Here is a 17,766-nt window from a genome sequence, read left to right as displayed (position 1 = left end):
ATCCACATCTACTGAAATGTATCTTATTAGTAAAGTTGTATTAAAGTAATATTCCAAACAATCAGATAACAGATGCCCTTCAACAGTGTTGTATTAGATACTTTAAAAAGCAAATACAGTTGAAACACTGAAATATTTACAGATTTGCCTACATGCATTTCTTCTGAAAGAATAGCAGAGGTCCTTCAATATCTTCAGATCTTTGTAATACTTGCAGTAATGTTTCTAAACTCAGGAATCAGACACAAGATTAAGTTGTACAGTTTAACAAGGTAGTACCAAAAATACCATTATCATGCTCTTAGCCTCTGGAGAACTAAGGTAACACAACTCATCTCTAACTCAAGAAACAGATTACAGAATTAAGGCAAGCAAAGATATAAAGTACAAACACAAAGCAATTTTGGTTTACACACACTGAGTAAAGCTGTGTATTTACAGAATGAAAACAACTTTATGACTTAGAAAGTTAAACTTTTTTTTTTTTAATTTCTGTACAAAATTGAAGCCAGAGCTACATTTTCAAAATCTATTTTATATGAAGCTAAATATTTAAGTATTTCTACACTGCTTATTCTGAGTACTTCTTTACAAGTACTCCTTTAGGGCTGAGTATAATACCAATATAGATGTATAAATGTCAATGCAGTTATAAATAGGACAAACCATGCAGTTTAGAAAAAGCAAAAGACTTGGATGAAAGTACAAAGCTCTTTACTCAACCATTCACAGCACAATGCATCAAGACAACTATTTTCAGTCTTATAAACAGAGGAGTTTACGTAAAAGAAGTCATTTTATTTGTACAACAGCTGTCTTACCTGAACGAAGGCAACCGTAACAACAATGAGTATTGCCTGCAAGAAAACAGAAGTGGGTGAGACAGAATTCCAAATGGCCATGAAAGTAAGTGATCATATTTGGGTTTGCTCAGCCATAGTTGTCACCACATATTAACAATATGATTTGGAAACAAACTTTCTCATGCTCAAAATCACTCTGTAACCCTCGAGTCTGTTATAAAAGCAAAGCCATTATTTACATCTGCTCTAGGGACGTATAAGAACTCAACCTAATTTTACTAAAAATAAGATTAATAACTAGGGAGTGATTCTGAAGAAAAAATTCCTCTGCTCCCTGCTTCTAAACAGTGAACAAGAAACGGCAGTGGAGAGATCTATGAAGCAAACACAAAAATTGGTCTGAATGAAGCGTGAATGGTGTTCACTGAACAGAACAAAGGTTAGGAATGCCGTGTTTGTTAACTATGTGTTTGATGTTAACCAAAGCATCAGGGATGGGGTTTCATTCAAATAACCAGATAACAGAAAGACTAAGATCAAATTGAAGACTAGAGATAAGTTAGCAAGCTGAAGAACAGGTCTGGAGCCCTGAAATATCTCAGCAAGGAGCATAAGAGGAAGACAAGACTCAGGAACTCTGTCCAGTACTCCCAAGCAGTGAGACAGAACACTGAATACACCCCAAACAGCCAAGATGCCAAATATCCCAAACAAAAAAAGCTAAAAAAAAAAATTGCTCATTAGGAATAATTCAAGTACTAAGACCTCAATAGCAAGCCTTCATAGTCCCCCATATCACATACAATCCTGTCACAGCAGTTCAACATAAACATCACAGGGCTTGTTAAGCATGGGATGTGAATGTGAGTGAATGAATGAAATCTATTACAAGAAGTAACAAAGATCGATTTTGTGTAAAGTGTCATCTTTCCCTTCAATACACTCTCAAATTGGATTTTGTTACATTAACTTAATTTGTTACTCAAACTGAATTGTTACAGTGATTTCTTACAGAACCATAACACAATATCCGCTAATTAAGCCTTTAAAGTACATACAGCAACTGCTAAAAAAATAACCAAGATATTACCATTTTGCAAGAGAAATCTCTCTTGAAGAACTCTTAACTAAATCAAGCACAAATCCAGTAAAACTGCCTTATTTGTGATACTAACGTTAGCCTCACCAACTGACTATTAGGGAATAACTAAATATATTCCATCTTTCCATGGAGTATTTCCACCATCCACCACAGCTAAGTGTGTTTCTTTTGGGGGCAATATATTACCTTCTACAGTTCATGTTACCGACACAGCTTTGCATTCCTAGTCTCACATCAGTCTCTCAGCTTGTGTCTACATGCAATGGCTTGCATCAAGAAGCAAATACCCTTCAAATGGAAAAAGGTATGTAATTTTTTTTTCATCAGTTCCCAGTCCAGATCAAAACGTTTTACAACACATTTGTACCAGCAGAGCTAAAAAGATGGTAAAAGCTGCTCAAGCCAGCATTGCCACCGAAAGAAATAAATGTCATTGAACACTAGCAGCAAGTTAGCTTTGTTGCTAAGGCTCTGAGCACAAACATAGTCACAGAAAAATTGCGCTATCATCTGAAAATGAAGCAAAACAAATATTCACTAGGTGATAAAGCAGGCATTAATAACAACAAGACTAAATGGTAGGCTAGTCAGAAGTTAGAGAGAAACCACAATTGATGCACTTTAACTCTGCCACACTTTTTCTCCATATTTTAAGACACCCCTACTAACATTCATGTGGCTGGTAAAAGATTCCTTCTCAGGTTGTAGCATGGAATGCAGAAATTACTGCTCCCTTACACTAATTGCCCTATTCTTTTCTCACCACCTTGCTCAAGAGGGTTAGGAAACAGACTTAAGGACACTAACAAAGGAAAAAACCAATAAATAATTCAACTTTCAGCCACAATAATTAAATACATTTCATAACATAATAATTTACCTAAATCCAACTTAGGAACACAGCAGACCATTCCAAACTAACACTATACAGTCAAAATTGCATGTTTTTTCTTAAAGACGCCACACAGTTTATCTTCCAAAGAACACGACTTTTTAAAGAATTAGAGAGCTTAGGAGCAAACTTCCAGTTACCTTGAATTAATTACAAAAGTAAAACTCAACATAGAGAGTGTGGAGGTCAGCCAAGACAAAAGAGAGCTAGAACTTGCCTCTGATCATACAGAAATCCCTATTTTCAGTTATTGCTTATCACGCCACGAAGGTCAAAGGGATTATAATTTTCTTCTCTGTCATTTGAAATGACAAATGTTTAGCAGTACTATGTTTGGCTCACTAGTTTAGCACCCTATTTAACTACAAACTTCTACCAAAAAATCATTATTTCAGCTTCAATCCTTCTTCTGCTCTTTCCAGATAGTTCAGGTTACATTTCTTTCTAATGTATTAAAAGATTACATCTTTCAACTAAATTCACAGAAGGCTTACATTGGTTTCAATTTAATGGTTGGACTAGATCATCTTAAAGGTCTTTTCCAACCTTGATGATTCTGTGATTCTGTGAATTTGAAATTAATGCATAAGATGAGATAAAGATTACACGAAATACACTAAAAATTGCTCCTCTGAACAAATGCCTCAAGACAGGCATTTCAACCAATGAAAGAGTAAAGATGCAAGATGCAGCCAGATACTTATTTGTTGATGTATTTTGATATGTACTACCATCAGTCAAAAAACCCCCCAAAATCCAGTCACAAACTAAACAGATTTAATGACAGCATACAAATCAAAGTCATTAATTAATTAGAATAAAGTGATCCCATCCCACACTGCCATTTACATGATGTTGAAAGTACATGGGGTCACTCATTCTGAAGTAGTCCTAAAGATAAAATTTTAGTTCCTTACCACAGTGATACTGACAGCATCATCAAACTGATGCATTAAAACACTGATGACTGCAGATGCCAGAAGAAGCATAATAAGGGGATTTTTAAACTGAAATAAAACAGAAAAGTAGTTCAGCAATACTCTTGACAGAAAAGACCATTTTATCTACCCCTTAAAGCACATTGGATCTATTTTTGAAACACATTATTCTATACTTAAAATATTTCTAACCTACCAGTACAAAGAAAATCTGACTGTACAGTTCAGATGTTTGAGTTTTTTGTTTTGTTTTTTTTTTTAAATCAAAGACCTTGAACAGACCATATTCAATACATAACAGGAAAAAAACGTTTCTTACATTTCTTGATTCACATTTTTAAAACAAAAAGAATCTCCTATATTTATTTACATTTATTTAAACAAACAAAATCAAGCCTGAAATATATTAAAAATGTCTTTGAGGTAACAGGCTGATCCCCTTCCCAACAACTGACCACTATCAATGCAGCAATGTATTTCATAACTTTCAATTCATGACTACTTGTAAAACAAGATACAAGTTCTCTTTTTAGATCATGATTTTTTTCAAATTTCTAAGGCTAAAATAATAAAGGATCTTGCTTCTACATGACAGCTGGTTGCTAACATGGTAATTTTTTTGCAAAGTGTTAACAAAAAAGAACATTCCTACAATTAAAGGGAAGAACATTATAAAAGCACAGATGAGCACATTCAAAGCGAATACGTATCTTAATAATTCCTACCTAAAATAGACTTGGATAATATTCTTTAGAAGTGTTCTGATGTATCTGACTAATTTGACACTACACATGGAAAAATAAAGCATTAATGCCAGAGGACAGCTAGTATGTGATGATGTTCTTACTGCTATCATCTGCAGAGCGCTGAATATCTTTTTAGTCACGCCCAAGTAAAACAGTTTCTCTATTCTAACCATCCGTTACTTCAGAATTTACTCTAGAATTTAACTGCACTGCTGCTGAGACAAGGTGCAGGAAACATTGACCAAAATGTTTAACATTACAGACTCATTAGAAAAATCTGTGTGAAAATTTGCTGTAAATATCTTGTGTGGCTGGGGGGTGGGAAGGGTAGGCAGGAGAAAGTAGTGACACTTCCACACCGTTTCGGGAAGCTGCATGCAAATATATACATATATATATATACACATATATATATATATATATATATACATATATATATATATATATACACACATATATATGAGATAAATCACACTGATAGGAAAAAAATTCACACTTGACTTTTGCCAGTTCTGCTTAACACCAGAATCAAGGTTGGCCCCACCTCCACGCTCAGTTCAAAGGCAGCAGTTTTGCTTTTAAAATTTCCTTTACCTATCAAGTTATTTTTATTTATGTTCCACTTAAATTACCAGTCATACGCATTTGTGTCTGACCTTAGAGCAATTCATGCTCAAGTCTTTGCCTACAGGGAACTTTATTCTGTTTCTCCAGCCCTCAGGATAGTTATGGATGGTACCTTTTGGCTAGTTATGAACATACACTCAAGAATAAATCATGTAATTACAACACTGCCATGTACTTAAATAAAAGCTTTTTCACTAGGTAAATTAGATAGAAATTACAGAAGTTGCAATTTTGTATTGTACTAGGGTTTCCGCACTTTTATCAAAAAATGTTCATGCACATAGAGGGTAAGTAGCGAAGAGCAAAACTACTGACAAGTATTAAAACCGAAAAAGCAGAAAGGACAAAAATCTTAACCTGGGAAATATATTTTTTCCACAGTGGTTCATCTTCACTAATATCAAATTCATTCCATCCATGGAATGCCCGTCTATGACAAACTTCACAGTTTTTTAAGCCATTCTGAAGATTAGCCTATTAAAATATGCAAAGAATAACACAGTCAGCAATTACACTGATAAACTAGACTTCAGAATAAATTCCAACACCAAAACTTATAGCCTTAGATTATACAAATTTGGCCAACATCAGAGGACAAGCTTGGTACTGATGTTTGTACGACAATAAGAGCTACCTACCTACTATTTTAAAACTCAGTTTGGCAGAAATTCTTAAGAGATTCAACAAAAAAATTCACAGAGCTACAGAAGCAGATGCTGTTTCATATCTTTAAATGATTGCCGATTTTCCCTACAGAAAACTCTTCAACAAGCTAAACTGGGGGCATAGTTCAGACTCTTGAGCATTATGTCAGGAGTTCAGTTACTCCGCCAAATGACAGCAATAGCTTCAAAGTCTTGAGCTGTCAGTGACCAGCATTTATCATGGTGTAGTCCTCAAGCAGTCAAGAGTACAGAAAATGAAAAAAGACCATCTATCATGAAAATTAACCCAGATTCAATGGTTCATAAATCTGTCAATGGGTAGCTTTCTCAGTCCTGTTCCTCCACTTAAAAATAGAGGCCACCAAAATAAATTAAGGACATTAAGGATCCCTTAGAGAAACTGAAGCAATAGCTATGAAAAATAGGACAGAATTTTTAGGAAAATTGACTCTAGGATTTTTATTAACAAAAAGCAACCTTCAAAGCATACAGAAATACAAACATTTTGAAGCTAAAACTCAACCACCCTCCAAATACCTGATTTTTTGGAAAAGATTAGAGATTAGAGCATTTCAAGTAACAATTTACAAATCAACAGGCTTTTAGCAGTAGACAATAGCTAATATCAAACTGCAAGATAACGCATAGACTTTCAATGACAAGATCTGTCCTTAAAAAATATTAAGCAGTGTTTGGTAACATCAGCACATTCTTAAGTGATTTTTGCATCTCTTACTTGCAGAATGCTTGCCACTTCATCAACTGGCAATTCACTTGCTTTTTTTGAAGACAGTACAGGAATCATTGTCTCATTGTCACCATCAGGGATTTTTTGAAGACGTGCAACCTAAAACAAAACCAAAGTTTGAAGGGAAGGAGAGCACTAACATTTCATTTCAAACAACATAGACCAGAGTAATGCAGTATTAATGCCATTAAAAGGTACGTTTTGGTAATCACTGCACTTAAAAAAAAGAGAGAGATCTGTAATTCATCTTATTTTCATGCAGTACCACCTGCAATATTAAAAGAAAACAATGGACATGAAACTGAGAAGACTAATTTCGGTAATGACATTCAGTGATGACAAAGATCCTAACAGTTAAATACATTCATAATCCTTTAGCTCATTATTATCAATACCTGGTCAGAAAGTAAACACTCCAGATAAATTTCATTCCCTGCCCTTACTTACTACTCATTAATGAAGGTGGTCTAAGCAGGCCTATTTACATTTTCTCGTACAGAAAGAAAGGAGAAACGACATTAAGAAAACCTCAAACAAGAGCACAGATGCAAGTCATAAAACCTGACTACAATATAAAAGCTTCAAGTCAATGCTATAAAAAGTAATGTTTTTCTGTAATTTTAGCAAGTTTTGTGAACTGCAGAACAGCACAACAGCAACACACTGATTGCACAGCTCAGCACTGTTTTGGTATTTAATGAGATTTCAGAGTTTCCAAATTCTTGCTTATTACATGAGAAGCTGAAGCAGTACTGTTTCTTCCCCCTCACTCTCTTACTGCACCCTCAATTAATATCTCGTTCATCGTGCCACACACACATCACCCCTCCATTAAATGGAAGGCACCTAATGTGCAAACATGCATGCCACAGAAATAGTCTTACTCTTATATTTGCAGAGAATTTGAATAGGTGGTTTTATACTTTAAAAAATAATTCTTGTTTGTATAAATCTCCTCAATAGATGCTGAGCCTTAAAAATATAAGATAAAGTACTTTAAGATGACAATACAAGATTCCGTTTTATGCCCTAAAAAAGGTATGACAATATTAATTTTCTATACCGCACACTGTTTGCCATGTACTCAAATATGACAGCCAAGATTAATTCAGCTTAGTATTTGTTCTTCTAGCTGCTTACCTAAATAGACCCCACAAAGACTTCACCCCAGAGGCCCAAGGGAGCAATTAACAAAGGTGAAAGTGCTACAGCTGGAACTTACATGCCTTTGCTTTCAAGATAAACCCTTGGAAACTCTCTACACTTCGATGTAGTTCCTAGTGAAACAGTAAACCAGCAAGACTCGCTCCTTCGCTGTAGTTCTAAGAAAGGTGGTCTAGAGCCCAAGATGAGAGGCAGGGCAATATGGGTGGGGGTTTGAGCTCTGGGGCAAAGGGGATGGCAGACAAAGGAACTGCACCTTGACAATGTGTTTACTGGCCTTCAAAGAGGGGGACCCCCTTGGGCCCCACTCAGCTTTTTGTAGCTGGAAACCAGCGGGACTCAGCAGCAGGCTGCTGGAGTGCAGCTCAGCAAAAGGCTGAGAACGGAAGCTCGGCTATGCTCTGCCACACCTCCACTCCAGTTCCCATATTCCATTCCACTGAAAGAGCTTTGTTTTGTTCTTTACTATCCTTTTATGATACAGTTATGCAAAGACCACAGTTGGAACGTCTGTGGCCAGATTTTTAGAGTATTATGAAATGTGACTTAAATATGCTTTAGCATTGGTTAGGTACTTACTGAAACCTTAAGTCATTGGTGTCAGTCTTCTTTAAAAATGATGATGAATATACATTATTATATAATATATACATTTACAAAAATTACCTAGCAAGTTACCAGTTCCAAATATCTTTATATGTTTCAAATAGACAAGGAATTGAGTCAAAAATATTTCAGAAGATAAACAAAATCATGAGTATAATTGTTCATAACAAGCGGTCTTTTTACAAAGCCCAGTGGTAGCCAGCCCTCACACCAACAAGGTTACACTATTCTGGACTAGAGGGACAAACATTTGCTCCACGGTTCAAGGCTTCTCACAGACCACAGCATCATAAGACTCCCTCTACAAAACAGTATTATTAAAGCAACTTAAGCTGACCACAACAGCAGCAGAATGGCGGGTATTTCCGTTAGGAAGAATGCAGACGTTGCGACCCTAAGCCTTACAAAATACTCTTTGGTACACAGAAGTGCCGTTCCCTAAAATTTCGTGTGGGAGGTGGTGCACCATCACGATGGCTCAGTCTCCCACGCAGCCAGCCAGCCTTTGGTTAAGTGTACCACCACTGTTACCAGCATCTGTGAAGCACTTAATATTCACAAGATTCAGCCCCCAGGGAGAAACAGTTCCATTCAAATTCACCTATTCTGCAATTAAGAACACACCCAGTTACAGCTGCTGTTAAACCTACACATGCAAACCAATATTGAGTTAGATTACTTCAGCTCTCAGGAAATTGCCATTGGAGATGATCACTTTTCATACCTGAAATGGTTACACTTAATTTTGTTTGGATTTTAACCTTCTGTTTCAGTTTTCTTGGACCACTCTTTTCTAAAGCAAACATTCACCCAGAATTTTGCCACAATCTCCCCTCTTTGATAAAACACCCTACAGAGCTATGAGCTCATGTTCTTCTCTTTAAGATTTCCCATCCTAAAGTACTATCTTTTGATTTATTTTTTTAAAATACATACCACATTCGTGGTATTAGCTACCGAACACCAGAGTTTAGGGCTGTAAATCATTAAGCCTAAGTGCTGTTTCAAAACAAACCCACAAATATATGACTTTGACCAAGATGACTCCACATTCTCAGCAAAAATGCTAGGCAACCAAGCTTTCACACTAAGAGTAGGCAGAAATGAACTGACAGCCATTACAAATTTTAGTGCTGAGAAAAATCTTTTTCCCTATACCAATTGACATGGCTGCTAAACACAAATAACAATTCAAAAAAAGGATACATAACTGATCATTTCCCTAATATTATCAATTAGGAGTTCAGAAAGTCTAATAACAAGCTTGTTTAGGATTTTTTAAGAAGTTAAACATCCTTAAATAGAAATGTTCAAGTACTCTCAGAGACCAAGCTTTTCCTAATAAATCTTTAGTGCGGAAGAACTGTGCTACAACAAAGCCTATTTTGACAACCTTTTTGTGAGATTCAAAAAGTCATTGATTTTGAATGTGTGTTTCAATCATGTTATCTCCCACTTTTACAAAGAACACTGTACCATATGCAGTGAAAAAATCTACAGAGAAAATCTGGTACAGGATTAGAAAAATAAAGGCTCAGAAGATCTTTTTATAGCCAGCTCCTTTCTCCAGAGCAAAATTACATATTGTAAGACAATTCTGAATGGATCCTCATCTAATTTCTCAAAAACCTCTACAATCTGTGTAGATTAAGCTACACTTGTAGTTCAGGAAAGAACAGTTCCAAATAACTAACATTTTGCCATCAATTAAATTCAATTGCTTAGCCAGTGAGAAACTGACCACTGTGTTCCCTTCATCACTACCTTCCAAAATGTAAAGTGGGTTACACCAACAGATTTAGGTCCAAAAAAATAGTTGTAAAGAGTGCTTGCTATCTGCTAGAACACAATAACTATATTCAAGCAAAGAATTTTGCCTTTACTATTCATTACTTCCACAAAGCAAGAGAAAAATTACTTACTCAATACTGCCAAGCAAGTGCTCTACAGTCTTTCGCACTGCTGCCCAGATCTGCACTTCTGTAACACCTTTTAGCGTATTCAGCAGAAGCTATCCCCAAACCCACAGTGTTCTATATTAAAGGAGTCAACCCACATATAGTAAGATGTCTTCCCATCCTATGTTGCAATTAATTTTCAAGCATCTATCAGCTGATACCTTAAAACACTTCAGTATTTCATTTCAGGGCAAGTTTTTATATGGATAATTGGGCTAAGAAATTATACCGGTCTATGCTGGTATATCAGATAGGCAGCACTTACATTATGACTGAAGCTTCTGGAGCTATGACTACAGCTTCCCATTCCCCACTTTTAGCTATCTCTACCAAGGAACAAAGAAGCAGGATGCTAACTAACGAAAACAAATAGCCACCTCAGGAAAGACTTTTCTTGGACCACTTCCAATGTACACACCATCATTTCTAGGCCAAGAAATATGCATCAATCATATGACCACAGAACTGTGACCAAAGTATGTTTATCAAAATTAATACAAATTTGTCTGGAAGGCTTACATTACCAGAAATTCAGAGTTCCCTTCTTTTCTCTAATGAAAAATCTAGTTAACAATAACGTGTTACTGTTGTTTCTTCTTCATATGATACAAAAGTCTGCCTACCCTCTTTCTACCATGACCAATACCAAATACCAGCAACTTTAAGATTCTGTTTCTCAGCTTACTGGGAAGAGACCATTATCAATCCGCAAGGCTCACTGACATTGAGATACATTTATAATTCTTTTTAAGGGGAAATTTTAGCCCTACTTGCTCAAAGAACACAAATGGCAGGACCTACATTCACTGAGAGCCGTCTAAAAATTTAGAACACTCATGACAAAATCTATTTTTAGACAGACTTGTGACCAAAACACTTTGGCTAATTAGCTAATATAAAGTCCTGTAAATGTTACATGCAGTTACTCAACTGACCTACAAGTGCAAAATACGAAGGTGTTGTACAAAGAAAACTACAGAGAACCGTAAAAGTGAAAAAAACCAACCCAGTTCACAAAACAATGAAATTTAAATTGAGGTACTTAAAGAAAAATGCTGATTCTTTGAGAAGTTCCTTCAGAAACCTGAGAGACAAGAACACAGGTTTAAGCACTCTACTCTTGGAAACAATTGTTTACCCAACCACACAAGAAGTCTCACTGGCAAACTGCAGGTTAGTAGAGCCAGTTGTCAGGAAACACTTGTGGCCCAACTGGAAATTGAAAACAACAACTAGAAGCATTGACTCGGCACACTTTCCAATATCTGCCTCTTAACCATACCTATCATTTTCTTCTCAATCTTCCTATCCATCTGAACAGCTGGTTAAGTCGGGCTGAATCTCCCCATCAGCCCCTGTAAAACAACCCCTTTCAAGTCAACTCAAGCACTATGAAGACTTTTTGACTTGCTCGTAGTGATCAACCTGTAAGAGTATTATTGTACGAGCAGTTAGTGACCCCCATCCAGGTATATGCCTCTGTATCGTGGATACCACGCAATCACTACTGAATCACGTTGTGTCTAATCAATAGTAAAATTAACAAATGTACACATAATCAATGTGTAATTAATCAATGTGCATTTAATCTTAAGTATATGTACAGTATGCTGTCTCTTCCACTTGAAAAATTGCATGCTTCTGCACAGGAACCGCACCTTCATTAATAAGTATATTAGAGCCTGTTGTCCAAGGGACACTTCAAAAGCCCATGTTCCAGACCCGACTGTTTATCAGTGATTGATGAATCTGTACTGTAAGCAAAATCCCATAAGAGTAATAGTGAACTCAGAGCAAACAAGATCTACTCTGTGCCACGCTCTGACCAGAGATCCATCCAAAGCCTTATCATCTCAGGGTTCCCAAAATCAGAAAAGACACATGATTTTACACCTTTCTATCATCTTTTCCAAGTTATTAATAGGGACAAACTCTTGCAAGGCAGATCACTTTCTCATTGGGATCCCAAATGAATCAGCACTTCCTCACCCACTGTAAGAATTAACTTCCATTTTTTATCTATCTTTCCTGCCCTGAAAAAAATGATTGTGTTCAACATCATAACAAAAAGGTGTTTCACTGAACACAAACCAGATGGAAACTTACAAGCTTCCCATTTCCTGAATTTTCTGTATGAAATGGAAGGAAGAGACTCTACCCAGAAGTAATAATCTTTTCTGTCAGTTCCATCAGACATGAAGCATCCGTGCCGTCTTCTACTCATTAGGACATGGTGGCTAGAGGTTCTGGAGATCTGGATCTTTAACCATCTTCTCCATCTTCAATCACCGTTTAAATAGGTGATTGCTCAGCATCATGCCTGTGATTCCACAAAGTCACTTTCTAACAATGACCTAAAAAATATATATTTCACCAGATGCTTCTGCCATCTTTGCCTCCCCCATTTGTCTAGAAGGCAAGGCACTCCTAGAACCTCAGTACAGGTCCCAGCCACAGAACAATGACCAAATGATGACAAGACACAGCAAAAAGCCAAGCACAAAAAAAGCAAGCATAAGGCACACTCAATAGTTACAGTAAGTTTGCACACCCAGAAGAAAAGCCCGGATGCACATCAGGATTCCAAAAGCGGAGGCAGGGCAGAGAAGAGCACACAAAGAGCTCTCAGACCATTCTGGAACAAGCAATACCCAACATGGTTGTGACTACAATGCAATTTCCTTCATGAAATTCTGCCAGACTTTAACTGGAATTAAATCTCCAGATAAATTTACCAGTTATGCCAACAAAAGCTGGTGGAAGTACCTGGCTGTGGTGGGTACAGATTTAATAAATAAAAATCAGTGCAATCAAGTTCACAAACTGTAAATGCAGACAAACTTACCTTCATTAAGTAAAACCTAATTTTTACTGTCTTATTCTTGGCTTTCGAACTAATTTATCTATATTTTAACGATGTGCATAAAATTGGAAGTTATATTCAGGAAGGCTTCAGCTATGCAAACCGCACTGATATAATTGTGTGTCCCTCATGCGATTAAATCTCGGAGGCCATCTACTTCCCGTATTCTCAACTAGTAGTTTCTCTAATAAGCCACAAAACCCTGTAAATTTAGATACAAAAACACTCAAATACTGTGACTGACCAATAACAGAAGGCTCAAAGGAGATGTGATGCTCCCATTAAGCTCAGGAAATAACATAGGGTGTGCCTAACCACAGCTGTTGCAAAAAAGGCTAACTTTACCTCAATACAATGGGGACTAGAGGGTGGCCCTTGCTTTGGATAAACAACTGTGTCAGCTGTGTGGATCAACTGCTGGTATAAATGTTTCTCCTGGATTTCATCAAAAGAATATGAATGTCCGAGTTAGCCAGAGCAGCATGGGGGGTTGCAGATATGGCTCAGCCCAACATATGCACTGAGCAACCAACAAAATTTCCAAGAGAGCAACAGGCTTGAGCTGGTTTCAACCCACATATTTCTTCTTGGCAACTGGGGTGGCCCAGCATCATGACTGAGCATATTGGAGACCAACAATGGAAATCACACTGGTATTGCACTTGAACTGTGTATTGCAATGTCTATATTTTGCTAAGTGTAACTTATAAAATATACTGAAAACATAGTGCAAATGTGTCATTCTGCTAAATCAGAAATCCCACATATCATCAAATATCTTCATATACACACATTTGATATTAAACATTACACTCTCCATGTGGGGATTATCTAAAAGAACCTGGTCGGAGAGTATTACACTCTGACAAATACCTTTATGGGAAGTAATTCTGCTTTCTTAGAACAACAAGTAAAGTGCCAACACTCGTTCAACCCAAACATCCACGACCAATTTGCAAAAACAGTATTTTACTTGCCCCTGCAAAGAGCTGTCCCCACCCCCAAAAGGTTGAACTCTGCAGACTAATGAGCCACTTGTTTTCTACCAGGCACTGTTTGCTCAGGATAAGAAATAGTTTTTGAAGGCTTTGAAGTTGCTGTTTACTATCTTCATCTGAATGGACTCTGTTAAAAAAGTGAGATGATTTTTTCACTTCTGGGGAAATAGCTGAAGCATCCCCGTATTCTAATATTCAGAGAAATATGTTTCTATTCAACAGTATTGTAGTTTAAACATTTTTCCATGAGTTCCCACATCAAAGCAAGTGCACACAGAAAAGGTCTGTCTCAAAAAAGCCAGAAGGAAAGAGAAATGCTAATTTGCATTAATGAGTTCTCCTTGCAGAGTAATGTCTATCCTGGGAGGTCACATAGTTTCAGCCCCTTGATATTCTGTGTTATTTTGTAAGACTTCACAGAAAAAGGACAATACTCAACTGGCACAGACACCACCCATTAACCAAAGAAATACAAATACCCAAATTATGAGAACAACCTGCTAAGCTGCCCCCTAAACCTGAAAAGAACTGCCTTGTATTCAAGTACTATTGCAGCTGTACTTAGGACTCTCACTATGGCCAACCACCAGCCATAATGCAAAACTATACTCCTTGGTGGACAACACAGCTGCATTTCTGACCAATGAAGAAACAGAAATCTGAATGTTGGCACCAACCGTCTTAAATCTCAGCATACGCCCAATCTTAAATCTTGTAAAATATTTAAGAAAGAAACCTATCCCAAATCACATCTAATTCAGGCAGTGTAATAAAAACTAAGCTGCTCCATTAAACATCCAACTTATTAACTCCACAGTAGTCTATAAAGCTCCAGAACTATTTTCAAGTACTAAAAATACTTAAGTACTAAAAATGCCTTCTAAAAAACACGCTTCTGAGAAACACTTCTCCACAACCTGAAATACATCTTACTCTTTCAGGATGTTTCAGCATGTCTTCTTTAATTTAAAAAATAGAAAGGAAAGTAGGACATCTAGTTCAACTGAGGCTACCAGCTCAACAGTAAAGCTGGGCAATTTTCTGTAATTGTAGTACATTCCATGTGGTTATCTTGCAAGCCTTGTGAATGACAACTACCTGCTCTTTAGCTAGAGAAAATATTTTGTGAAAATAATGATATCCTAACCTGACTGAAGGGCTGCAGATTGTTGGAGCACTGACAACAAAAATTCAGATTAAACCCTCAACACCACCTTATCTTCCTTTAGCTCATTTATGTAGTGTACAGCTGAAACTCAGAATGCCATACATTCAAATGCTGTATTCAATCGCTACAGAAGATTTACCATTTAGAGCATTTCTGTACACTCTGGAGGATCTACTGTGATGAATTTAAATCCTCATCTCTAAAAGCCTTGAGGTGGCATCAGAGTTACCAAGAATGTGACAAACACATCAGACCAATCTATTTGGTTGACAAAAATATTCAGCTTTGATTCTTCCTGCAAAAAAACTTCCTGAACACTGGAAAAGTTTGTTTGAACATTTCATACATTTGTCATTATTTATTAATCGGAAGAACAAAGATACAGAATCCTAAGCACACATTAAAATTATTAAATCAATGCTAGTGCCTTGATGAAAGCAGTTTATGTATAACAGCACTGGGTCAGTTCAGAAATTTATCACTCAAAGAAGAGAGCACGAATGGCCGTATCTTACTTGACTCCAAATAGCATACACCTCTGCCTACATCCCGATTCACATAAAGCCTTTGGGTCTAAATATTGGTCATTTGTCTTGCCAGAGAGTTGCCAACTTTATAGAAGAGAACATTTAAGCTTAGAAAAAAGATTATATGGCTCCTGTCCAGTAGCATGCTTCTATCTCATAACACTTCTCAAAATGAAGGACAGCACTTGAACAGCAAACACTACTAAAGAATTTTAGCACCCTGTGATATATTACTAATGTATCCATGACATGCAGACTTCATTGCCATATAATCGTATTAAACAAAAACACTGAAATATTTGCTCAGTATTTGTTTAAAATAATGAAGCTCCAAGATCCCATCATTGATTATATCCTTGACAGCTATGCAGTTACTTCATAATGTGACAAAATAAAATTCTAATTTAAAAAATCCTGAACTTAACTGTTTACAACAGTTCTCAGGACCAAGCTAGTGTCAGTGCCAATTTAAATGCAAACATAACTCACTGCATAATTACTCTACTTATGGTAATACGCTTTCTTATAATTAGTATCAAGAAAGCAGCAACATTGTATTCACCGAGCTTTTTTTGTGAATTATGCATGCAGAAAAAAGTGTTGCAGAAAATTTGACTTAAAAATATTTTTAAAGCCTTTGTAAAAGATTCTGTAGGCTTCATCTGCTAACTCATTACCCATTTTATCCATTCTAATTGTTTAGAGCAGAATGTTTACAAAACAAATAACTAGAAACAGATGCTTGTCCCAAATGTATACCTTGATTATTGTATTTTATTTTCCTTCTCATCTCTGCACAGTAACTCTATCACTCCTCCTAGCTTCTACAAACCACACTGCGAATGCCAATTTTATGACCCAGTGTCAATTAGGTATCACCTGAACTCTCACCAACTCAAAAGCAGGTCGCAACTAAAATCTACTTATTAACTTATTCCACTCTTCCAAAATTCCACCATGGTCTCTGGGTGAATTTATATTGAACTGAAGCTACAATTACATAAAAAACGGAGTCAAGGTAATGGTCTGCTTATGCTAAAAGGAGGTCTCACTCCTTTGTCCCTCACTATTTTCAGCATTAACTGGACACTTCATGAGCCCATTCAACTCACTAATTCAACAGAAAGATGTCCAACAAGGGGCAAGGAGAAAGAAGGGCTGGGCTAACCTGCCAAACTAGCAAGCCAGACAAACTCAACAACCATGACAGCCACACAACACATACAGCAGGAACACAGCTGAGCATAGGATCTTCTTTCAGCAGTAATGAGACCATTTCGTTCAATCCTATACAAGAGCACCCCAAGATCACCACATACTTGTCACTCTTCAGAAAAAAAACAAGTAAAAAAATTTGTTTCTTTTGTTAAATTAACTACCCTGAGAATTGCCTTCCTTTTTCAAACACCACTGTTTTTCCTGACTCACTAAGAAGAGATCATGTCATACACTCTCCACATAAAGGAGTTACAGAGCGAGCAAAATAACTAAACATATGTTCTACAATGTCTGAACTCATGCTGATGCCATGTTAAACCACTTCTAGATTATTATAGATTAGCATTTCTAATTTATCTGCATGGGAAGGGGGGAAGGAAAGACACTATCTAATGTTCCATCAACCAGTCAAACAACAGATTTAAAGATAACACTGTACAATTAAAAAGGAAATCTATGTTTCTAATGCAAGACAAGTGCTATGTTAACTTTGTAGTTATTTAAATTATCAAAGCAATGTTAAAAGACAGGAAGTTATCTACTAGAACTGGTCTTTAGTGAAGACTCTGCTTTTCAAAAAAAGAAAAAAATCTCTTCTCTCACCTTATCCTCTACATTAAAAAGAAGATATATGACTTTTTTGCCAACATAAGTAAAAAATATTGGGTTCTAATTTTCTGATTACTGTTTCTTACCATCTGCAGCTTGCAATGAATATCAAAATTCTTTTTTCACCTATTACC

At 36.5% G+C, this 17,766-nt stretch overlaps 1 protein-coding gene across 3 annotated transcripts in view; it reads right to left on the bottom strand.

Moving 5' to 3' along the window:
• ATP2C1 (ATPase secretory pathway Ca2+ transporting 1) overlaps window positions 1-17,766 on the bottom strand; it is a 65,774-nt gene that overhangs the window by 27,361 nt on the left and 20,647 nt on the right. For all 3 annotated transcript variants that reach the window (XM_074900634.1, XM_074900636.1, XM_074900635.1), the window contains 4 exons: window positions 6,510-6,620; window positions 5,466-5,582; window positions 3,715-3,804; window positions 822-857 (listed from right to left, as the gene is read on the bottom strand). In XM_074900634.1, coding sequence (XP_074756735.1) covers window positions 822-857; window positions 3,715-3,804; window positions 5,466-5,582; window positions 6,510-6,620 — 354 coding nt within the window. The remainder of the gene's footprint in view (window positions 1-821; window positions 858-3,714; window positions 3,805-5,465; window positions 5,583-6,509; window positions 6,621-17,766) is intronic.

The sequence above is a fragment of the Athene noctua genome, chromosome 2 (genome assembly GCF_965140245.1).
Source record: "Athene noctua chromosome 2, bAthNoc1.hap1.1, whole genome shotgun sequence".
Lineage (NCBI taxonomy): Eukaryota > Metazoa > Chordata > Aves > Strigiformes > Strigidae > Athene > Athene noctua.
Note: the sequence above shows the minus strand (reverse complement) of the source record. Positions and strands in the feature narration are given on the sequence as shown.